Here is a 26,124-nt window from a genome sequence, read left to right as displayed (position 1 = left end):
TAGCCATCATCTGTAGTAAGAACATACAATCTTAGTACAAAATTAGCAAACCCCCTAGCAGAGCCGTGGTAGCTTGGGGGTAGAGCATTCGCCTTCCAATATTCCGGGTTCGAATCCTAGCGATGGCTGATCAATACGAATTCCGCTCCAGGCTCGCATCGACCACAGGGCTGACGTAAAATATCCTCAGTAGTAGACGGAACATGGTTTAGATTTGCCTTGTCATCAGGATAACCGTGGGAGGCTTTCGTGGTTCTCATCTCCGTGTAACGCAAGTACTGATTAGATCCATCAAAAAGTCCTCCACGAAGTTAAATTTCAATGCTTGATCCTTTGTCTTTTGGATTGGGTTCAAAATTATAAGGATACTGTGGTGAATATTGGTAGTCGTAGACTCAAAATTGGGTCAGCTGTTGGACGACGGTTATAAAAAAATTTGAAGGTTATGAATCCAAGTCCACTGAAAAATATATATGCTTATTCAGATTAAATATGTTTTTTTTTCTTGTTTTCGTTACTTAGAATATTATCTACCCAAAGTAATTAGCATATCTAAGATTATTTCCTCAAATCATTATGATTAATTATTAGTCAATTTGCCAGTTTGTGAATCTCCAGCACTATCTTCATAAATCCAAATACCTCAACGTAGTCAGGCAGAAGATATTATTATAATAATTCACCATAATTCATACAAAAATTGAACATAAAACTATCACCATTTTTTGCAAGTATGAAATCCTAAAGAAATTATGCACAAAAACTTTGCGTTGCTTAAATTCAAGTTGAATTTTATACCCAAATAAAATTGAATAGTCAAGCAGCAGAAAAAATTTTTACTTTTGTTCCTTGCGGTGCTCTCTCAACACAGCTTCTTTTAATTTCTTTTAGAAAAAAGTTTAGAGATGTTTTAAAAGACAATTTTTACCCTTTTGTTTGATGGCTTTTTAAAAATAAAGGCTTAGATAGGAAAAAAATCTGATCTGCAGGTGCTGTAATAATCTGCAGCGCTCGCTACAGATTAGTACATTAAGCTTCTGCTACCGGATTTATTAGTACGTGATAATCCGATTACTAAATCAAAAGTTATTGAAGTGTTCCCTTTTTTATTTTGCGTACTGTACAAACAAGATAGCTAAGTTATGTTGCTTAATCCCGCAATGGCAGCTCATAAAATTTTATTTGAACAAAGTTATGATGCACTTTTTCATTCATTTAGAGATATTTTCATGTTCTGTCATAATATTGTATCATTATTGCTTTATAGATTTTAAGTGTAAGTTCGCTATTTCTTTTTTTTAATATTTTCTCTTTTTCATGCTTTTAATTCATCATTGCTGATTTCTTTCCGTGGAAATGAAGTTTTAAATTATGTAATATCATGCATTAGAAACATTACTTAGCTATACTATTATCTTTAGTTTAGTAATTCTCTTTTATATTAAAATTATTTTACATTTGATACTTCAACAAGATGGTCTTTTTTTTTATTATAAAAATTATATGAATTTTTTAATTCGTTTAGATTCCTAATAGTTAATACTAAATGTATTGAATATTTGAGTAAAATACTTAAATAAAAGGAGTCGTGGTGGCTCAGTGGATAAGGCACTGAACTGTCATTGTGAAGAACTAGAGGACGTCATGCCTCGGCAGAAAATTTTCGTCGCAAATTCTCTTTTTCCTTCAATACAAATTTAAATTTTATTATTTCCTATGAGCTGCACAATCAGTCTTCCCGATGAGCAGACCTAGTTCGTTCTCCAGAAGTGGTATCCACTCTTTCAGGACCACCACAATGGGTGAGGTACCGTTGGCCATGTTAATTTGGACGTCTAGTTTCTGCCACACTAGATGGCAGCACCGAGACAATGAAATCAATTAAAAATTTGAAAGAAGGAAAAAGTCAGTTCAGGCAAAACCTAGAGTTTGTCATTAAGTTTCAATTGTTGAAAAAAAATACTTCAAAATGTTAAAATGCAAACAAATTTTTAGATAAGAACTTCTCCGTTGCATGATCCTAAGTTATCATCTCATAATTTATTTTCATTTGCATATTTTAAAATTTTCTTTTCAGGATTTGACACTTCATGGCTTACTCTAGGTTTGTCTGAACTCACTTTTTTTACACTTTATTGTCGTCTATTTACGTCGCACTAGAGCTGCACAAAGGGCTATTAGTCGACGATCTGGGAAACATCCCTGAGGATGATCCGAAGACATGCCATCACAATTTTGATCCTCTGCAGAGGGGATGGCACCCCCGCTTTGGTAGCCCGGCGACCCGCACGCAAAATCGAGCACTTTACGGTAGAACAGTTTAATGAGGACCAATACCGCACACCCTCGGTCCCTACGTAGACTAATCCAAGTGATCACCCACCCGCACACTGACTGCAGCCAGTGATGCTTGACTTCGGTGATCTCTACTGGGAATCTTGCCTTAAAGATCAGTCCACTGCGGGACAAGTTATGAGTTAGAGATACTCCTTTAAAAGTCGTGTGAATAAAAAGAGTAGCTTTGCTGCTTGTCATATAGTTACTAACGCGAATAAGCAGAGAATGTGACGCCATTTTTTATTACTAGGAGTATAGTGATAATTTTTTTGAAATAAATTTTCTGTAGTTGCATATACGTTGTAAGTTTACTTGCACATGCTAAATTCATTTTTAACATTCTTAGAACTAAAATCAGAGCAAATCATCATTATACGCTTTGAAAATGACTGAGTAACTACCNTCAGGATTTGACACTTTCATGGCTTACTCTAGGTTTGTCTGAACTCACTTTTTTTACACTTTATTTTATTTTATAACCGTCGTTGAACAGCCGACCCAATTTCATGGGTTTACGACTACTTACGTTCAACTCCGTAGCCTTGTAATTTTGAACCAATCCAGAAAACAAGGAAACTCCTGGATCAGTACCCCCAGAGGTATTGATTTGTTGTGGGAACATGGAGGACTTTGAGACTCGACAGATTTAACGTGCATCAGTCACCATTTACTACACGGGGAGTCTTCGGCCGGCGAGTATCGAACCCACGACCTCTTGGATATGGGCCCAGCGCCCTACCGACCTGGCTATCCCGGCCCTTTACACTTTATTGTCGTTTATTTACGTCGCACTAGAGCTGCACAAAGGGCTATTAACGGCGGTCTGGGAAACATCCCTGAGGATGATCCGAAGACACGCCATCATAATTTTGATTCTCTGCAGAGGGGATGGCACCCCAGCTTCGGTAGCTGGACAACCTGCACGCAAAATCGAGCACTTTACGGTAGAACAGATTAACGAGGACCAATACTGCACACCCTCGGTCCCTACGTAGACTAATCCAAGTGATCACCCACCCGCACACTGACCGCAGTCAGTGATGCTTGACTTCGGTGATCTCTGCTGGGAATCGCGCCTTAAAGATCAGTCCACTGCGGGACAAGTTATGAGTTAGAGATACTCCTTTTAACCGCCGTGTGAATAAAAAGAGTAGCTTTGCTGCTTGTCATATAGTTACTAACGCGAATAAGCAGAGAATGTGACGCCATTTTTTATTACTAGGAGTATAGTGATAATTTTTTTGAAATAAATTTTCTGTAGTTGCATATACGTTGTAAGTTTACTTGCACATGCTAAATTCATTTTTAACATTCTTAGAACTAAAATCAGAGCAAATCATCATTATACGCTTTGAAAGTGACTGAGTAACTACCAATTTATATATATTCTACCCGCTGGACATTTATTCAACCCACATCATAGTTGTGATTCTGAGAAACAGATCTGCTGGGAACCGTGTCTTAACGATCAGCCAACTGCGGGACTTTTTACACTTTAAATTTTTAAATTCATAGTAAAAGAAAACTAGAATTTTGCAACAAAAATTTTCTTCCGTAGTATGGCGTCCTCTTAAAGCCCACCCAGCCTCAGATCGATGAGCACCAGTTTGTGTGAGAATCGTGCCATTGGTCACGAAATTGTGATGCCTTAACCTCTATGACCCCCTGACTCACAACAGGCTGTTGTGGAAATGCTTTATTTTATTTTTTCCTTAAATTAAAGAGTAATTTATTGTAAAAAAAAACAGTGAATCTTACCTAATAGAGTTCCGGACCACACCCAAAACCGTATGAGCATTGGATCAAGTTTTTGTTTCATCTCTTCTATTGTAATTAAAAGGCGCTGATTAAACTCTTGTTGAGATAAACTGGAATAATCGTGAACGGTTGAAAGATTAGAAACATGGTGATTCCTGAATGAATTGACGATAGTTTCATTGCATTCCAGAAATCTCGATGTTTCTATCTGGTATAGGAAGCTAGCTGGATTTGTTGGAATGCTTAGACTCTTCAAACTTTGAGCTTTAATACCAAGCGACACGGCAGTGAAACTAAAATCAAAAGGTTCCAACTAATTCCGAATTATAACTTTACATCATAAGAGTAAAAAATTATTGAAATAAGTCATACACATTTAGTTCTGAATATAAAAGACATTACGCAATCAGTGTAATGAATAAATATCAGACCATTGAGGGTCGTAGTCGAAGAAAATTTGGCGGGAGTTGGAAAAACTTAACTTTACTCCAACTCCCAATTGGTTAAATTTTATTCTTTGTGAGTTAGAAGATAAGTTTTTTATTCTACGTATACAAATATATGACAAATTGTGTATGACAAATATTTATAATTTTGTTAGTAAACTTTTTACGCAAATAAACATTTTCATAGTTATTTAAATTATAACTTATAACAAATTTTATCAATTACATTTTTAAACCTATTTTTAACCCATGTGTAACCGAAATATTGAGGGGAAATAAAGAAAATGATTGAAACTATTGTAAAATTGATATCAATAAATGAAATTTTATTAATTATCTTTTAATTTAGAAATTCTAAATAGAAATTTATTTAGCTAAATCGCTAACACTGCTAAAAGGAATTTAATGAATTTAATGCATCATTTGAGTTTTTATGAATATTCACTATACAATTTCTTTATCTTTAGAACTTAATGTATATGAGAGTGTGTGTTTGAGACTTTGTTATCTAGATTTTTCTGATGATGGTTTTTAACAATTACAATATTTTGCACGAATACATTTTTTAAAATGTATTTCTTCAGTTATTGTACTATAGTACATAATATATTAAAATGTTCCTTATAAGGATATTTTAATGAATTTATATTCACAACCAAGCTAAATATTTCTAAATGAAAGCTAGTTGCAAATCAGTAGCTTCCTACCTTTAATTTTCAAGTGAAAGCTTATAGAAAGAAATTTATACAGTTTAAATTACAATATTTCAGCAACTTTTTCACATTTTTAAAGACCGTGCGTGCGCGAGCAATGTTATTAGAGGTAGCAGTCATACGAAATTTTAAAGAGTTAAAAGGGTATTAAAATATCCAAAACTCAGTTTATTTGAATAGAGCTGAAAGATATTTACCGTCGGTTAGGAAGTGTTTTTAAACTTCCTCCACCAGCTGTTTTTGACTATTTAAATCCCTTGGAGGAAATAGACCATTGATAAAATAAACCGTAATAACCCGATAGCAGAAATCCTCCAGCAATTAAGCAGACGCTGCGGAATTTCAGAGCATCTCTGCAGACTATTTTTCATCTCAGGTTCAGAAGTCTGTAAATTATTGCAAGGAGTAACCAAAAAATCGGCTTTAATTCCTAATCCTAACTCAATTACTAATCATTTCAGGACCCTAACAAAATTTGTTTCGCCAATCTACAGATGCATTAGAAAATGATAACTTTCAAAATTTTAAAAAAATTTACTCTCATTTACTGGAATTTTGAAGGAAAGAAAATTAAGTGACAATAAATAAATTCATAATTTCTGAAAACTATAGTTGTTAGTTTTTAAGACTGTATGGGGAGAATTATAGAATAATTTTCACCTATTCCATTTAAAATTGATAAAAAATTTCCTTTATTATATATATATAATTATTTATCCTCTTGAAAGTGATAAAAAATTTGTGAATTTTTAAAAACATCTTTTGTGTACAGTTCTTTCTTACCTAATATGTACTAATTATGCAGTACACATGCTTTAAACCTAATTCTAACCATAATAGTCCCTGTTTAAAAGCGGAGAGACAAATTTGAATTTATGAAAATTGTGCTGCATATTGAATAAGTGAGTTTTGAAACCGGGCATACTAAGAGCGATGATTACACAAAACCTTGCTTAATTACTTTTCAAAAGCAGCATCAGCGTCCACGAAAAAAAGAGATTCTATTGAAGGCGTTCTGGAATCTGCTTTAGACAGCAAAGCGGCATGCCACATGAAATTCTCTCTTTGATGAAACACAACCAAATGTAAAATCCATTTATCTTTCTGTAAGAAGACGTGGCCAGTGAACATACTGCTGTTTAGAAATTTCTCGGGTTTCATCCAGCTTAAAATTGGAGATTCAACAATTTCTATTTGAAAACCAATTTTCTCCAATCTACTTTGCACATCTTCCTAAAAACGAAATTGATAGTTATTTTGAGTACAATTTGTAAATTTTGCACTGAAAATTTCAAATAAATTGAGTTATTCATTATTTTTAAAAAAAACTATCATTTTATCTTGCATCTCTTTTGAAGTCTTATCTTACTAACTTTTTATTTTTATAAAAATTTTTAAAATATTTTCTTATAAGCAGTGCTTCGGAGAAAAAATTTATATTTAAAAAGAGAGACAAAAACATTCTTTCATCTTCACTCATTTTCCTAAAATTATTTCCAAAACCTTAATTGAAATATTTTGAAATGCGGTGATGGATCGATGAAACTGTTTACTTTTTTCAAATCTATTTCTTTAATATATTTAATAGTTTCTTTTTCGTACAATTAGCTTTCAAAAATTCGCAACAAGAAAAATAACGTGACTTGGTAGAGTGTTATAATTACCTTTATGTTTTTTTAAAATTGTGGATTAAAGAACAAGTTCTTATTCTGTTAGTTTGAAAAGTTCTCTATATATTTTTTCAGAATTCTGCTAACTGAAAATGAGAAGAGGCTGACTTGTTATTATCTTGCTTTAAAATTTAATTTCAAAATCCCATTGAATAAAACTTGAATAATATATTTATTCCGGGAAATCCTCAAAAATCTCACTTCAACAATAAATCACCTAACGTGTCTCTAGGTAGGAACTGTGATGAAATGGATTATAACCTTTGAGTAAATTTCAACTGATGTTGTTCAAAGAAGTAATAAACTTAGTGTTTTTGAAACTTTTTCTCTATTAAAATAAAAAAAAATAGTTAGGAGCCTCAAACTTGATTGAAAACTTTAATTTCAAACTGTGTATAAGAGAGAGAGTTTAAACTTAGACCTAGAGGGTTGCAACTTATGCAAAATGGAATTTTTATTTTGCCAAAAAATACTGTGGCACGCTTAGGTAAAAAAAATTCAAAGTGAAGAAAATCGATCCGAGGTACAACATGATGTTATAATTTCGATCATTAGATATTACCCCTTGGACAATTCGCTATAGCAACACTTGAGTACGCACTCTAACGGGAGCCCGAAAACATCAGGCATTTATTTATTAAGTTTTCATTTAGTTCCATCAGAATCATTGGCAGAGGCAGACGCCATTTTCTAAGCAGCAAATAAGAAGCAAAATTTCCCTAAGGAAAAGGCCGAAGAACTTGAAAAAACTCTTCAGAACATTGGTAAATCTTTCAGAAACGGAACAAACCAAACATTTGAAAAAAAATTCCTCAATAATTTTTAACTTCTATTATCAACAAACTTACAACTGATAACTTCCGATTTCGGGATCGCATACTGCGGTAAAATACGCTGCGGGTTGGCGAGCGCCAGCGAGCAGGGGACGAAGCCTCCTAGTGTTATCTAAAAGTAATGAAGGGATAATCTATGTATATATTATTTGAAAATAAAATTTTCAGACGAAGAACATTTCATTTGGAATTCTCCGGATTTATTAAGCAGGTGAGTGATATGATTTTTATTATAAAAAATTTGCTTGCAAATAATTTTTTTCTTATTTGATGATAGTTCTCTACAAAATGGTTATTTACGTCTGATTAAGAACTATAAGAATAAAGAAAAGAAACTATATGAAAGTTTTTTATTTCAATATTAAGAATTTTCAAAATCGTTTTTTATCCTAAGAATTCTTTACTTTACGTTTCTTAGTTTATAATTTTTGATAAAAAATTTTGTCTAAATACTTTTTTTGAAAAATTAAATGGTATAACATTATGTGCTTATGTAAACTTCTTGCACATTCTATTGAAGTAATATGATTCAGAAAAGTATGGAATAAAAACTCGGCACTTACGTATTAATGATACCGCAGCTACAGATTTGGCGGTTTTTAAGTGCCGCCAATCTACACCTAAAAGTTTTGCGACAAATCGTAAAATAAAACACTTTATTTAAAATCGAAACACTTTCAAAATTCAAAACACTTTATTTAAAATCAAAGTAATCGATCGGATTTCGGTGGAGAATGGGCTGATATAGAGTTTAACAGATTCAAAACTCTATTTTCTTTCGCCTGACGCTGTCGCCATATGAACTCTAATAAATAAGATTCCAAATGAAATAACATTTCAAAAACGTACGTTTACCAAGATAAAGTTTCATGTTATGGGAATTGGTACATTTTCGTTTTCTTGGTAAAATATTTTGCTCCTGAAAAAATAAAATTGCATCTTGTTCTGTTTTTGTCAAATCCCAAAGAAGCATTTTCGCAGCACTAAAAAATGGCGTGAAAAATCAGCAAACAAGACAGCAAGGAATCCAAAAGATAAGTTACATATTGATTTACATATTGAGTTACATTTTGTTTTAAGTTAAATATTGAAATTCATATCGAGATCTTGCAATTATAAAATTTTATTGTGTGGTATGTCATTTTGAAGTAATGAAGGGATAATCAGTGTATATATTGTTTGAGAATAAAGTTTTCAAATGAAGAACATATCATTTTGGAATTCTCCGGATTTATAAAGCAGGTAAGTGTTGTAATTTATAAAATAAAAAATTTTACTTGTTAATAATTTTTTTTTCTTATTTGATGATAATTTTCTTTAGAATGGTTTTCTACGTTCGATTATGAATAAAAAAAACAAAAACAAGAAACATGAAAGTTAGTTTAAAACATAATAAGTTCTTAAATAAGTTTAAAACAGGCTCTTTCTAAGGCTAAAATAAGCTCCATTTTAAACTTATGTTTCAAAAAATATATCGTAATTAACTTTTAACTTTATATTAAACGACACCCTGGTTGCCATTAATATGTTGTATAATTTTTTTTCCATTTTTGTATATTCAGTTTTATCTGTTTTTCTTAATTTCTTGGTCTAAATTTATTATTATTAAAAGTCTTATGACTACCATTATAGACACAACACAAAACCAGCTTTTTACTGAAATTGCATTAAAAAATAAAAACTTGAAGTTTAAAGTAAATGCTTTGAGATAACAATGTATCTTGGCTTCACAAATTTCATCGGAAACTAATCTAGATATGATTTCTTCATAGATTAATCTTTTAATTAAATGTAATAATTTTTGGTTTTATTTTTTAAAAAACTATATGAACACGATATGAAAAGGAAATATTTTCACAAAAAATATTTATGAAATATTAATGTAGACAATAATATGTTGTCGTACCTGACCTTTTCTAGAATAGCAACATCTTTTTGCAAAATTCCTAAGGTCAACAGATGATCTGATGACCTATTTGCTATCGTGAACTTTCTCTTCAAAAGCAGGCTTTTTAATGAGGGTGATAAAACACAAAACAACAATGAAGGTTCTATTATGATAGGTTCTATATCTAACTCATAAGAAAACTCAGCGAACTGCAGAAGTATATTTATCACAGGAGACTTTGAAATCTGAAAATAATAAATTTTTAGTGCTTTATCATAAGCTAGAATTATGTAATAACAAACATAACATTAAAGTACAATGCAGTCCCTGTATAAATAAATATACAAATTAAAATACACATTCTTATTGTATAATTAGAGAAACAAATGGGGCCGGGATAGTTTGGTTGAAAGGACGTTGGGCCCATGTCCAAGTGGACGTGAGTTTGATCCCCACTGGCAGAAGACAGTGTTCTAATGGACCCACCGGCCGTGTTGTAAATGGAGACTGGAGCACATTATATCTATATAGTCACAAAGTCCTCCACGTTCTCATAGCAAATCATACCGCAGAGGGTAGTGAATTTACTGAATTAGGGCTTAATCGCTCTCTAGTTCAGGTTAAAATCACGATCTGAGGATGCATGACTGGGCTCGCCCTATAAACGGGCTGTGACGTATATGTGTGGCATAAGTCAAATTCTCAGCCATGTATGACGACAGTATTAAACATGAAAAAGCGCACCACCTTTGCCTTAATAGCATATGGCAACAGCAACAGAGAAACTAATTTCAGTAATCTATATACAGTAAAAATTTATTAGCATTGTAGAATATCAAAAAAAATTTAAAAATATTTTCGATACATTCGATGAAAATATTCAGTTTTCGTTGCGTTTTTTTTATTCCATGTCGTTACGTAGAAAGTGTTCCATATTAACCACCCTTAAAATATTTTGTTTTTAAATTACTTCTTCGAAAAGTTTAAATTTGACTGGTTAAATTTATATTTATCGAGGAACAGTAAAAATTTATCAGCATCTTAGAACGTCAAAATGTTTACAAATATTTCCGTTAATTCAGTTGAAAATATTCAATTTTTGATACGTTTTCATTAATTACATACAAGGTGTTCCGTAATAAGAACCATTTAATTTTTTTTAATTGCTTACCAAAAACTGAAGTAAAAAAATTCTCTTATTAAGAATATGTTACTCGATAAATATATTATCATAATATTTATCGAGAAGAAAGCAAAAGTACTATCAAAATCTAACGAATCATTATTGAAGACGGTAGAACTTAGCTCAACGTTTGTATGATTTCCAAAAAAAGAGACTGCAGTGAAAAGTATTTTTTTAGAAATATCTTCAAGTTGACAACTGCTCCAGCAGATAATTCAACTGGTTATTAGGTTTATAATTCGTCTGCATCGGGGATGGGGGGGGCAATGATTCGTTTAATGGCGATATCGTTTTTACTTTTTAATTATTTAAATAATAGTATATGACTCCGATTTTAAATATATTGATTTCCCTTCTAACAAAGATACTCAAAACATATTTTTAAAGAAAAGGATCATTACAAGACATCCTGCATTTTATACCAATTTAATGACCTACTCATAATACCGCTATAAGAAAAATAAATTTTTGAAACTATAAAACAGGATTCTAATCTAGAAAAAAGTGTCGTTTTTATGTGTGAATCGAGTTTTAATTGTAATCCAAAACGTTAGCAGAAAAATAATTACTTTTTTCTTTTGAGAAAATTCTTAGAAAAACACATCATCTCCTGCTGTAGAACACATTTAGTTATCATAGTAACTTTTATAACAATAAATTCCATGTTGGACACACCTATCATTAAAGCTGCGCTAAAAATAAATTTTTGGGTGGAGCTAGATTCTTAATTATCATCAAACTCTTAAATACAAAAAGAGAATACAAATAAGAAATTTCTTATGTCAAGAGACGGAATATTATTTTTTGGGATAGTCGGCGATTTCTTTAACAGTTTTCGCAAATTTTTAATAAATCTTCAAAAAAATAAAGAATTGAATTTTATTCTCTCTGTTTTTGAATAAAAATAGGTATGTTTAAAGCAACTACTGAGAATCATTGCAGTAAAATACACACTTAAAAAATATATTTGAAAGCTATTCTGACAACATTTAGATTTAACTTTCTTCTTTGTCAGCGTTAATTTTTGAGATTAATTTTAATTCATTTTTAATAAAAAATTAATTTTCGACTTATGTATATAACGAATTTATTCTAATTATACATAAAAAGGGGTGTGGTGGCTCGGGGGATAGAGCATTCGCTTCCCAATGTGGCAACCCAGATTCGAATCCCAGCGTTGGCTGGTTGATACAAATTCTGCTCGCGGTTGGCGCTGACCACAGTGTTGGATAAAACAACCTTGGAGGAAGACGAATCCCCTTGCTATCGGGCTAACCATGGGGCGTTCTAGTGTTTTCCTCCCCATGTAACCCTATTGCGGGCTAGTTCCATCAAAAAGTCCTCCACGAAGGCAAATTTCTCTCAATACTTGATTCAGGAGTTCCTTTGTCTTCTGGATTAGGTTTAAAATTACAAGACTGAGGAATCGAACATTGACAGTCGTAAACACAGAGCTGGATCGGCTGTTCAACGCCGATTATAAAAATGATAAAATAAAAGTGTATAAAATAGTTATAAGGATAACACAAATAGTAATATTGATACTAAATATATTATATCGATAGTAACTTTCTTTTTAAATTAAATATTTAATCTAATTGAACAGCAAATTTTAACTGAAAAATTAGATTTTAGCATTTAAATTGAATTTAAGAAATTAATACACCAATTATCAACACTCATAAATCATAACACTTTTCCATATTATGTAATATAACCTATTTCAATACTCAGAGAAATTTCCTGAATTTTAAATTCTCCATTTAATCCATTCAATAAACCATTTTGGGTTTCTTCATTCTTATCATATTTCTTTGCATAGTATTGGAAAATATAAGTTCCTTAACCAGAAGATTCCCGGTCCCTGAGAATTAAATAGTTCAATTTAATATCTACCTTGATTATATTAAACTACTTTCTGCCTCCGGTGACCAGCTGGTTCGTCTTTTTAAATAAGTAAAATTTCAAGTATTTTAAGATTTAAAATCGTACATTCGAAAATCAGGAAAATGTATACCCGTGAACTCTTACTGGTCAAGTGAGAGTAGTTTTAACTTTTGCCTCTTACATGTTTGCTTTTTTCGTGCTTTGGCATTTAGTGGAAGTTCTCAAATAACACGAAAATGGGTATCACGTTGTTCAAATATTCCGTACAACATATGCTAGCATTTTACGTAAAAACGATATGCTAATCAGATCATGGCGCTTTTGATGGATTATAAAGCAAATAACTTAGGTAAATCAAACTGAGCACTTATTTGATACAGTGAATCATCCTTTTTTCAGCTGTCAAAACATTCTATAGCGAGCCAATGAATTTTATTTGAAAGATTTTTTTTTTGTGTGTGAAAACGAATTAGCGTTGAATGTTGGAAATTTCTTATGGTGAAATTATGCACAGACCTAAAACAGCAAACAATGCATTTTAAAGCAAATAATAAACAAAGAAAAAGTAGTTTAGTTTAATAGCGTTGTTGGAGAACTAAAAATAGCATAACCAAGTGAATAAGTATTTACGTTAAAAAGTTAAAATTAGTCCTTACATCGATATGATACGTTTAATTGGTAGTTAAAATGATTGATATGATACGTTTAATTGGTAGTTAAAATGATTGATGTGATACGCTTAACTGGTAGTTAAAATGATTGATGTGATACGCTTAATTGGTAGTTAAAATGATTGATATGATACATTTAATTGGTAGTTAAAATGATTAATATGATACGTTTAATTGGTAGTTAAAATTATTGATATGATACGTTAACCTTTGATTGCCAACCAGTTTTATTTAACTTTTTTAAGTCTAGACGAAAAGTTCTCTTATTTGCTATTAAAAACTTTTCTTTTCTTAAAACCAAGCTTTTGATACTTCAAGAATAAAAGCCTTAAATGTGAATACAGAAACATACGCTTAATATCATCTATACTCCGTTGTAAGTTGTGAGAAGACCATTGCGATGAGGGATTTAAGTAATCATCGGCGACTGTATTTTGTTATAAAGTTATACTAATATGCTTTCAAAATAATTTGAAAGCATTTGAAGTTAATTAATTCTTGCTATCTTACGATATTTATCACAGACTTATTGAAAAAAGGCTATAGTTTCGAAGACTTACAGGAATCCTAGACTTTGCGACATATTTTGATAAATAAGGAGAACATTCGAATCAAATGAAATGAGAGATAATTTTCACATTGCCGACCAGGTGACCGAGTGGTTAGCGTGCCTGACTGCGGGCCGATGGTCGCCGGTTCGAATCCTGCTCGTGGATGTTTCTTTCTCTCTCTCTGTGTGTGTTCTATGTCTTTTCTCCCTTGTGTGTATGATTGTGAGAATGTGACCCGCCCTATAAACGGGTTCGTGATTGTGTGACGTGGACGACACTGCACCACCGCCGTGGCTTCGCCACAGGTGCCCACTGGGTAATGAGAAGAGAGTAGCAGTTCTGGCATTCCTGAGATCAATGGGTCTACGTCCCAAGTGCCCCCGCCATAAAAAAAAAAATAATAATAAATAAAATTTACATTTGTTTTGTAGTAGAAAATAGTCTGTAAGAAGCTATATTTATTATTCTTTCATCAGTTTCCTTAAATTCGAATAAAAAGAGGTATATTTGTTACAACTTTTAGATATAATTTTTATTAATTCTTACTATTTTTTAATTAATTAAATAATTTTTGTTTCTCTAATTTCAGAAAGCGAGCAAAGAGGAAGCTGTGCAGCATTGTTTCGAGAGTTGGCGATGTTGATATAGGTTGAGGATGAGAGCTTTGCATCCATTTGGCGCATACTTAGATGCAAACAGGCTCTCTCCATAGGGTCAGTGGTTTTTTCTTAACTTGCAACCGAGTATATCATCTGCTAGTGCCCAACCTTTCAACATTAGAAATTTGGATAATTTTTATAAATTTAATGGCATTTTCTCCTTTAGAAGATAATAAAAAGTTGACAAATTTAAACAAAGTTTTAAAAAGATTTCATATTTCAAAAATAATAACTATTGTTAATATTTAGCAACACATTTTATTTACACCTGTAATATTTAAGATTACCTGTTATGTTTAAATATAAGTATTTCTTAAATTTTTGATAACTTATGTTAGCCTGAGTACTTGTTTTCATGACGCGTTTTTATTTTAGTATTTTACTTGACTATTTAAACTATGAATTTAGTGAGCTTTAAGTATTTCATTTTTTTTCTAAGGATTTTGTTTTTTCTAAGTTTTAGAACATTCTGCAATGATGCTGCTCCATGACAGCGCAATGTTCAAACTATAAAAACACATTTTTCAATAATTCGTGTAAAAAACATTTAATGCAAAGGGATAAAAAAAATATATCAAAATGATCCAAAAAAATTTTAGCAATCTGTAACATAAACAGGCGTTCCAATCGGTGAAGTCGTTCAAATGATAATAGCAATTTTAAGTTTAATATGTAACAATGAGTTTCAACAATACAACTTCGTATTATCGATGTCGTATCCTAACTACACGACGCCAGAAAGGGGCAAATGGTTACAAACCATCCCTTGAAAATTTGCAAGTAGTGTAAATCGATGCTCCCTTTTTCGAGTTATTAGCGAGCATATATGCAGACTTTCATTTTATATAGAGAGAGATATTAAATATTTTTAATGTAACAATGACATAGAAATATAGCTCTTCAGCTAACTATTGTCTTTGTAAGTAGACTAGGTATTTCGAGGTGATGTGATTTCCTCTCTCCATTACCATGGTATCCACAAATCTCACTTTTTCCCCTACCCAGTATGTCATTATTATAGTATTATAATAACGTCTAGTTATGAGTTAGTTGTAGTTCATTTACGTCGCACTAGAGCTGCACAATGGGCTATTGGCGACGGTCTGGGAAACATCCCTGAGGCTGCCATCATAATTTTGATTCTCTGCAGAGGGGATGGCACCCCAGCTTCGGTAGCTAGACGACCTGCACGTGAAGTCGAGCACTTTACAGTAGAACAGTTTAACGANAAGACATGCCATCACAATTTTGATTCTCTGCAGAGGGGATGGCACCCCAGCTTCGGTAGCTGGACAACCTGCACGCGAAGTCGAGCACTTTACAATAGAACAGTTTAACGAGGACCAATACCGCACACCCTCGGCCCCTACGCAGACTAATCCAAGTGGTCACTCACCCGCACACTGACCGCAGCCAGTGATGCTTGACTTCGGTGATCTCTGCTGGGAATCAGTCCACTGCGGGACAAGTTATGAGTTAGAGATACTCCTTTTAACTGCCGTGTGAATAAAAAGAGTAGCTTTGCTGCTTGTCATATAGTTATTAACGCGAATAAGCAGCGAATGTGACGCCATTTTTTATTACTGGGAGTAAAGTGATAATTTTTTTGAAATAATTCTTCTGTAGTTGCATACACGTTGTAAGTTTATTTGTGCATGCTAAATTTATTTTTAACATTCTTAGAACTAAAATCAAAACAAATCATCATTATACGCTTTGAAAATGACTGAATAACTACCAATTTATATATATTCTACCCGGTGGACATTTATCCAACCCACATCATGGTTGTGATTCTGAGAAACAGGTGGGTGCAAAAAAAAGTCACGTTTTGAAAAAGTGGTGTGTATTCTGAAGTGAAATTCAAAACGCTTCACAGTTCAACAAAAAAAAAACTTTAATTAGCTATTATTATCAAGAATCTTACCTCTTCATGTGAATATATTTCCTTTCTGTGATTAAAAGTTGATAAAGTTGAATTAGTTATAATTGAAGGTTTCGTGAAAAAGCATGTTTCCAATTCGAAATCCAACATATCTTCAGAAAACTCTGGTGGTGCAATTTTGGCATAATTTACATCACTTTTCTGTAATAACAAATTGTGATTCAATTAAACCTATTTGAAAATTCATAAATGATTTTCTATTAAATTATTCAAATCAAAGTCCTTGTCAAATTTTTATTACTGAATTGAAAGTAAAATCCGGTTTAAACCAATCGAACTTTTTAATTTAATATATTTAAAATTAATTACAATGACTATGTTGTTTCTGATTGCAAAACCCATAAGACAATATTCAGTATGTCTGATCATTCCAATTTAAATATTTGCACGGGCATTTACTAACTTCCCCTTGAGACTGTCCCACCATGTTATAGTTAAGTTTTATAGTTTTCTCAATTAGAAGCGACATCTGCTGTCGAACTTAACTAAATTTCAAGTTGGTGAAAATAAATGTAATTTTCTTAGCAGAACTCAGCAAACGGCGTATTTCAATTTTATTCCGTTTTAGTTCTATTTACTTTTCAAATTGAACACTTTAGAATACCTAAATTTAGAAACCTATTTTAAATATAGATACATGGTATTGTTATTAATTATATTTTCTTATATCTAAATACATTTCATCAATAATTTTATTACAATTATAAAACCTTAAAGCAATTATAATGTTAAAAATAAATTTTTTCTGTGCCATAATTCTGCATTCTTGTCTCGTTATAAAAAACATTTGTTAAAAAACTGACAAAATTTTAAATTTTACATTTTCAACAATAGAGTTTAGTAGCTAATGTCCGGATTTTTATATCAATAATACTTTTATGCACATTTCGCGTTTGTAGCCTCTTTTGCTTTCTTAAATTTTGAAGGGCAGATTTGAGAATATTTTTATTTTAAGAACTGAGATTTTTGGATATTTCGTATATTTAAGAGATTTTTTTTTAAATCTGTGGAAGTACTAGTTCACTTTTTCACACATTTTAACTGAATTATACCAATCAAATAAAAAGAGGCAAGATTTGAATAAATTATAGTTGCATAGTTGTTAAATAAAGCCTTGGAGAGAAACCACGACTTTCAAACAATAAGAAATGTATCTCTCTTCTCAACAGGTGAAGCGACAAAATTTAAATATTCAAAAGCCAATGAGTAAACTTTCAATTAAATTGCCCCAATAGCACCTGCAGATGTTGAAAGAACTTTCATCCGGTATAAAAATTTACTTCCAGATAAAAGACGTCCTTTAACATTTGAAAATATCAAAAGGCATTTAATAATCAAATAATTCCGATTTCTTCTAATTTCGAAAAACTGTAGTTTTGAACCATTAAAGTGCGGAAATCAGTTATTCCACAAGTTATCTAGCTAATGTGCATATTAAATTGGCTGAAACCTAAAGGCAGAGTTTCCCAAATGGTGTTCCACGGAACCCTAGTATTCCGTGGAAAGGGTTCCGAGAGTTGAGACGTTTATAATCACGAATTTTAAAACCTGTCATTAAATTTATATTTATTTAATTAATTGACCATTATTCATTAATGCTTGTGAAGAAAAAGAAGTAAAAGTAAAAAATGTCGTTTCTGAAAACAATATATTGAATGAATAATGAAAAAGATATGCATTTATGAAATGTTGCATCAGTATTTCGCATCAAATAAAAATAACAATGAAGAAGTATGATTTTTTGATAACCATTCTCCACATTTATTTTCACCATTTTTTTTTTATTCCAACGAACGAAAATTTTAAGACTAGTACTCATAAAACACAATGAAAAAATTTTATACTTAATACATTCTTTAAATATTTTTAAAATAATTGATAAAATTCATGAAAATATTTTTCTTTCTTTCAAGTTCCTTGATTAATATATTCATAATTTCGAATGAAATTTATTTATCAAGTCTCGGGGTTCTTTCTGATGAAGATCGATCATTTAGAACCCTAAAAGAACAAATACGTAGTCGAACAAATTGGGAACCGCTGCTTTAAGGTATCTGTCTTATCCTACTGGCCTCGACACAATTTTTTTTTTAACGAAAAGGCTTAATTAAAATTTAAATTTTATGTTTATCAAGCGGTATTCCTAAAATTATAAACTCAAAGTAAATTTTAAAAAATTATAAAATATTTCTCAAAATAGGAGCAGATTTGAGCTGAAAAATTAAACATTCGTTATGCCACGCTAACAACTCTACAACAAACCTAATGCATAAATTTTAAAATATTAATTTCTAGGTCAATGATGTAATTACGTATATTTCGAACTAAAACCTTATAAAAATTTCAAAAAGACAATGAAATGGAATTGTTAAATATTGTTAAATATTTTTAAGAAAAATTCCAAATATTCTTACATAGCGCTTTGATAAAAATAACAAACTTAGACCTTGGCTTTCATTTCGAAATATCACTAACATTATACAAAATCTACATACCAAATTTCAAAGAAATCAATTATAAACTATTTTCTTATAACGTATTTAGGCGTAAAGAAATTTTCTTAAAATCAATGCTCTTCAGAAAATGCATCTAAAATGCAAAAAAATTCTAAAATACAAAAAAAATTTTATAACAAAAAATATGCCTTAAAAATATATTCATTCAAACTAAAAAGAAATTAAAATATTCAAAGCATAACAAAATAATTTTGTTTCGTTTTCGGGAGTTATTTTCCGGTTTCGGTTTCGTCTGGTTCTGTTTCGTTCAAAATTTTGAAATTTTCGTTCGGTTTCTCTCAAAATTTTAAAGCGTATTGGAAAGCTCAAGAGCTGAAATTCAAATATGGACAGAAATTTTCAAAATTTTCGTCAAAATTGCCAATTTTCACCCAGTCGGATACCTCAAAAGGAGAAAAAAAGTTTAATTTCTAAAATCTATGTATTCGGTACGCAAACGTAACCTTAATGGTAAATTTATATCCAATTATAATCCATTATTTATTTAACATATTCTCGCTCTTTTTTTTTAAATTATTTAATTGAAATACTTGACGTAACATTTTTTTAAAGAATATTTTTCCTACCAACAGCTTTTGAGCTTTAGTGATACACACATATATGTATTTATAAATCAGTGTAACGTGCGAAAAAATAATAAGCGAACTTTGGTCGTATCTTCACGTTCTAAGACTCAATCTTAATTTTTCGTGAAAGTAACCTCAAATTTGCTATTTAAATAGTACAGAGCCGCGATTGCTCAGAGGATAGAGCGTTCGATGAGGTGAACCGATTTCGAATCCCAGCCATAGCTGGTCGAGACGAATTCCACAGTGCTGACGTGAAATACCCTCAGTGATAGACGGATCATGAGTTAGTCTCCTTGCCGTCAGTCTAACCATGGGAGATTCTCGTGTTTTTCCTCTCCATGTAACGCAAATGCGAGTTAGTTTCATCAAAAAGTCCTCCACAAAGGCAACTTTCTCCCAATACTTTATCCAGGAGTTCCCTTGTCTTCGGGATCGGGTTCAAAATTACAAGGCTACGGAGTTGAACATTAGTAATCGTAAACCTAAAAATTGGGTCTGCTGTTCAACGACGGTTATAAAATAAAATTAAGTAATGCAGACGATACAATACGAAATCATATACAAAAATGTACTTTCTCTAAATAAACGTACCTTTTTCATGATGGATAGGGATTTCTGGATATAATATATGGGGAAGCATCTATAGGCGGAATCAATTTCTCAGGAACTATTTGATCGATTTTGCTCTAAGTTTGTGTGTTACCATGTAAAATTACATTCCTTAAAATTCTGAAGGAAAACGCATATCTTACAATTCAAAATTCTTTCGACAATTATTAAATAAAATAATAAAAATAATAAATGTTTACTAAAAGTTATTTTTCGTGCGGAATTATCTTTGAATAAATGAATTTTAATAACTGTGTGCAGAAAGTTTCTCGAATCGCCTAAAATTTTCTAGAGATATGGGGATATGCTCTAAAAAGTAAAATTAACTTTAGTTGTCCAAACCATGGGGACTATATTTCTCAGATTACGGCTATCCTCTATCTTGAGGGAGTCCTGAGCCCATCGTAAAGAAAGTATGATTATTCAGAGAAAGTAGGTTTTTATATCTGGTTTCGTATCTTAAAATATATTCAGCACTAATTAATTAGAGCATTTGTTACCTCTTCGAACCATTATGATTGAGTCCTAATACGCAAAGATGTGATTATTATATCGAAAGTTATAATTTTTTAGCACTGCTCATGTACTAAAACACTTTTATTTTCATATTTAGTCTGTCATTTTTGCATTTATTATCAATTTCAATCTTTAATAAAAAGTACAACTTAATATCTCTTAATAAACATGTTTTAGTACAATATATGGGTAATATGAAATTATAATAATGTTTCAGACTAAAAAATTTTTTATATGGAATTTTTATTAGTATTATGAAAGCATTGGTAACTCATCGATAGCTATTTTTAAAGCACATTGAAAAGCATTTAGTAAGCATATGAAAACATTAGTAATAATTCTTTTTCAAAAGATGTAAAAACATCAATAATAATTATTTTTCAAAACATATAAAAATATCAATGATATTATCAAAAATATTCCTTACTTACTTCATTTTCAGGTGACGAACTATCCGAGAAATATAATAAAGAAGTCACAAAAGTCAAACACAAAAGCAATAATCCAAAAAACAAATACTTTGCTATTGAGAGTTTCTTAGTCTTTCCAACCATTTTCCACAAACGATTTTTACGCTTCATAACATGATAGAATTTTCACGAACTTCATATAAAAAAATAATCAAAATTAAATTACAATATTTATTTATTTTTATTTCACTTTTTAAAATTTATTGTCAATTTAATATTTTGTAAGTGTAACAAATTTTAAATAATTCAAATTTCATAACTATTCGGAATTTCTTTTATTACTTGAAATTGCACTTAAAATATCATAAGAAATAAATGAAAGTTCGAAAAAAAATTGTTAAACGTACATCCACGTGAACTTTTGTCCAGATCAAATCACTAAATAACACTAAAGATTGTGGCTACTGTTCCCCCACGAGATATGCTTTTATCACCCTTAATTTTATCACCACAGCAATTTTCCATTAGTCAGATTGGCAACGCAACCTTGTGCTTAGCAACCACGCCCAGTCTAAGTTTGAGTTTCGTTAATAAGAAAATTCCCTGGACACCAGGTTTTTGTTCTTTCTATCAAAAAAAAAGGAAAAAAATTCTTCTTTTAAAATAATGCGGTCTCTTAACATTTCTTTTAATAGGAAATCGACCGAAAAACGAAAATAATTCTCTAAGAACACGTATGGAAAGTTTTACAAAGAAATGAATAAAACTATATATGAATAAAAAAGAAATTAAGTTTAAAATCGGAAATAGTCTGGTAAATAAAAACAATTTCTAAAATCAGATATAAAGACCTTTATTTTACTAAAAATTTTATGAAAAGTTATAATTAATAAAAGGTTAAGTTTAAAATTGCACATAATTCGGCAAGCAAAACTAATTTTTCAAAAATGAGTTTAACAAGTTTTACTAAAAAATAAATAAAACTAATAGCTTGGAAAACTACACATGAATAAAATAAGCTTGTAAAACTGCTAGCAAGCTAGTTCGTAAAATTGCGTATGTATAAAAAAAAAACTTTAAAAGTCCGGCAAATGAAAGAAGCTTCTAAAACTATGCATGTTTGGTTTGACTTTATTAAAAAAATGGATGAAACTTCTTAAAAACTGAAATGCGTTTTTACTAAATACTTAAGTAGAATTGCAGTAAAGAAGAAAAGTAAATAAATAAGAGTGAAACGCTAAAAGAAAAAGAAAGAATAAATAAAAGATAAGGTCTTAAATATGTATTTAAATTGGAAAATATAGCACGGTAAACGAAAAGAATTTTATCAAAATACGTATTGCAAACCTAACTATATTTTAAAAATCTAATAACAAAACTAAAATACTAATTTATTAAAGTTGTTAAGTAACTGTAAAATAAATTTAAAAAAATATTTTACTAAAAATAAAGTACTTAATAAAGTATAAATTACTAAAGTAAAGAAAGCTAATGACAAAATATAAAAAACCAACCCTAAACAAAAAACATACCTCAGAGAGACCATGTTGGATTTCGAATCAGGCGCATCGATATTTTCTTGTATTTATTCAGGCATAATGTGTTGTCTACAGCCCTGACACTTAACGCTAATCTCCCAGTCACGTAAATAATATACAATGAGACAGATGTGAAATTTTAATATGGATTTTAGGCGGCAATCAAAAAAATCAATCGCAGGCCGTGAATTGGATAATAGTAAAGAACAATGCTTTAGTTAGCTCACAAAGTAGCCGTTTTTTGTAGAATGCAGAGCAGAGCAAAAGTAAAGATAAATCATAAATCACTTCCGCGTTAAAAATAATACAGTGGAGAGTTGATTTAGGAAGTTGAAGTTACAGGAAACAGAAATAATATCTTAAAAATGTTGAAAATTCGACAGTCTCTAAGAAAAGATGCACATTTGTTTTTATTTAACTGTCACATGCAGATTTTATTGGATAAGGCGATACAATGCAAAATTTATATTATTTAATCTTTTCTTTTAATTAAACAACGGAAATAATGACTTCATGACAAATTACTTTTATAGAAGTCGCACTAACTGCTAAAATAATATTTTTTAATGAAATTTTTTATGAAATGATTTTGATGAAAATAAGACAGATTTTGAAATATTTTGATTATGAATTTAGCTGTGCAGGTTTCCGTGTGTTTTTTACTAGACCTTTTGTCTACATTCTGAGGGGAAAAAACTGTGAAATAAAAATAAATTCCTAAATATTTTCCGTGCATATAATTTACAGCTGTTTCTCGAAAGCTCTGTCGTCACGCAAAATAATATTTTTTAACGAATAATTTGCTATTTTTATAACTGTAAGGAGTTTGTAGCTTGCGTTAGTCATTCATAACCTAAGTTTTGTAAATCTTTTACAAGCGTTTATGCTTATTATGAAAATGACGCAATGTATATGTAAAAGGCACAGAAATAAAAGGTGAAGTTTTGGGAAAAGAAAAAGCTTTTGTTATTTCCTTTTTGAAAATTTTTATAAATACTCTAACACTGAATTGTCAAACCTCGTAAGAATGTGATCATATTGAGAATTATTTATTGATTTTAATAATTATTTTCAGGATTTTTATTATTAATTATTATCTAGAATTAATAATAATTATCTAGAGTTAGTTTAAAACAGTTTATTGATTTGTTTCAAATGTTTAAGCTTGTTTGTTCTAAATTTCAGTGTCCCGCAGTGGACTGCTCGTTAAGACACGGTTCCCAGCAGATCACCGAAGTCAAGCATCACTGGTTACGGTGAGTGTGCGGGTGGGTCACCACTTGGATCAGTCCACGTAGGGACCGAGGGTGTGCGGTGTTGGTCCTCGTTAAACTGTGCTACCGTAAAGTGCTCGACTTCGCGTGCAGGTCGTTGGGCTACCGAAGCGGGGGTGCCATCCCCTCTGCAGAGGATCAAAATTATTATGGCATGTCTTCGGATCATCCTCAGGGATCTGTCTTCGGATCATCCTCAGGGATGTTTCCCAGACCGTCGCCAATAGCCCATCGTGCAGCTCTAGTGTGACGTAAATTAACTACTGCAACAATCTAAATTTCAGTCCACTCTTTACGGTCAGATGATGCAGATGTTGAGAATTACATCTTTGCTTCGAGTTTAAAGCAGTTAAATGGCGGATTTTATAATTTTTCCTAGCAAAGGAGTTTCGAAAAATACCCTGGGGCTCTACTGATGTAATGTTCTCACTTCTTCCACCATGGGATAGTCCCGCAGTGGACTGATCGTTAAGACACGGTTCCCAGCAGATCACCGAAGTCAAGCATCACTGGTTACGGTGAGTGTGCGGGTCGGTGACCACTTGGATCAGTCTACGTAGGGACCATGGGTGTGCGGTATCGGTCCTTGTTAAACTGTGCTACCGTAAAGTGCTCGACTTCGCGTGCAGGTCGTTGGGCTACCGAAGCGGGGGTGCCATCCCCTCTGCAAAGGATCAAAATTGTTATGGCATGTCTTCGGATCATCCTCAGGGATGTTTCCCAGACCGTCGCCAATAGCCCATTGTGCAGCTCTAGGGCGACGTAAGTGAACTACAACAACAACAACCATGGGATAAATGATGCCCTTGTCACTACAGCAGCTATGCTTTATAAACGGATTAATCTATAATTATCAAATTTAATATATATTTTTAGTACCTTTGGATAAAATGAAACCATAAATATTTATCTATTTATTGTTTTATTGAATTTACATACATTTTCAGGCTTGTGTGCTCAATTTAGGCTTATAAACCTTTGTCAAATAGAATTACAGATAGTACAATACAGAGAAGGGCTGCACGAAGATACATCCAGGGAAATGGCGGTATTCGAACCCGCTACCTCCACGCTTTGCATAGCGTTTAACAAGCGATACCGCTTGCCCAGTTAGGCCCTAAATATTTACATTTTGATATGCAAGGGGAAAAATAAAATAAAAACATCATCTGACTCTGATTAATCGACAATGAGGCGTAGGGGGGATTAACTCTTCCAAAAACTAAATTATTTGAAGTAGTTTCTTTATTTACGTCACACTAGAGCTGTTGACGACGGATTTCATTGACTTTGATTTTGCTATGTGAAATTAAATACTTTAAAATTGTGTAAAAATTTATATACCTTACAATTCAAAAGTTTTACGACTGTTATTAAATAAAATAATAAAAAATAGTTAATATTTACTAAACTTTACTTTTTGCATGGATTTGTCTTTGGATAAACGAATTTTACAATTGTGTGCAAATATAATTAAATTTGCTTTGAAAGTTCTCGATATATGGCAAAATACACAAAAAAATATTAACATTAAGGGGACCAAACTTTGGATCGCTCTCCTGCCCATACTATGGGGACCATATTTTTCAGATTAAGGTATATTTGTTCAGAGAAAGTACGTTTTTGTGTCTTGTTCCATAACTTAAAACATCATCTGCCTTAATTAATTAGCATATTTTAGAACACCCCCTCTAATAATTAAAATGGAGTCCTAGAACGTGAAGATCCGATCATTAGATCAATAGTTATTCAGGGTAAGGTTTTTTTACGCACTGTACATCGATGCTATAAAATCTAGTTCCTACCAGACACAATTCAACTTTGTAATGGACGGTTCAACCGTTTTGTCCACGTGACGCATGATATTGAGTAATGCACAATTGAGTAATGAGTAGTCCACTGCGGGACCAGTCCTGCAGTAGATTGTTTGTAAAGACACGGTTACCAGTAGAACACCGAAGTCAAGTATCACTGGCTGCGGTCAATAAGCGAGTGGGTGACCACTTTTGTTAGCCTGCGTTTGGACCCAGGGTCCGCAGTATCGGTGCTGGTTAAACTGTTCTACCGTAACTCGACATAAAATATTTTATGAAATTTTCACAGCATAAAAAAAAAAGAAAAATCTAGTTATGAAGGGATTTAGGAAAATAA

At 31.6% G+C, this 26,124-nt stretch overlaps 1 protein-coding gene across 4 annotated transcripts in view; it reads right to left on the bottom strand.

Annotated features, from left to right (window-relative positions):
- LOC107436203 (ribitol-5-phosphate transferase FKTN) overlaps positions 1-23,084 on the bottom strand; it is a 32,890-nt gene extending 9,806 nt beyond the window's left edge. Inside the window, exons 1-6 of one of the 4 annotated variants that reach the window (XM_043045360.2) lie at positions 22,694-23,084; positions 21,183-21,354; positions 16,524-16,682; positions 9,669-9,890; positions 6,216-6,487; positions 4,096-4,388 (exon numbers count right to left, since the gene is read on the bottom strand). In XM_043045360.2, coding sequence (XP_042901294.1) covers positions 4,096-4,388; positions 6,216-6,487; positions 9,669-9,890; positions 16,524-16,682; positions 21,183-21,332 — 1,096 coding nt within the window. In that variant the 5' untranslated portion in view covers positions 21,333-21,354; positions 22,694-23,084. Of the gene's footprint in view, positions 1-4,095; positions 4,389-6,215; positions 6,488-9,668; positions 9,891-16,523; positions 16,683-21,182; positions 21,658-22,693 lie in introns of those variants that run through there. The other 3 variants (XM_043045361.2, XM_043045362.2, XM_071178806.1) reach the window with 3 other exon arrangements.
- Between the last annotated feature and the right edge of the window lie 3,040 nt (positions 23,085-26,124).

This window comes from Parasteatoda tepidariorum, chromosome 3, assembly GCF_043381705.1.
Source record: "Parasteatoda tepidariorum isolate YZ-2023 chromosome 3, CAS_Ptep_4.0, whole genome shotgun sequence".
Lineage (NCBI taxonomy): Eukaryota > Metazoa > Arthropoda > Arachnida > Araneae > Theridiidae > Parasteatoda > Parasteatoda tepidariorum.
Note: the sequence above shows the minus strand (reverse complement) of the source record. Positions and strands in the feature narration are given on the sequence as shown.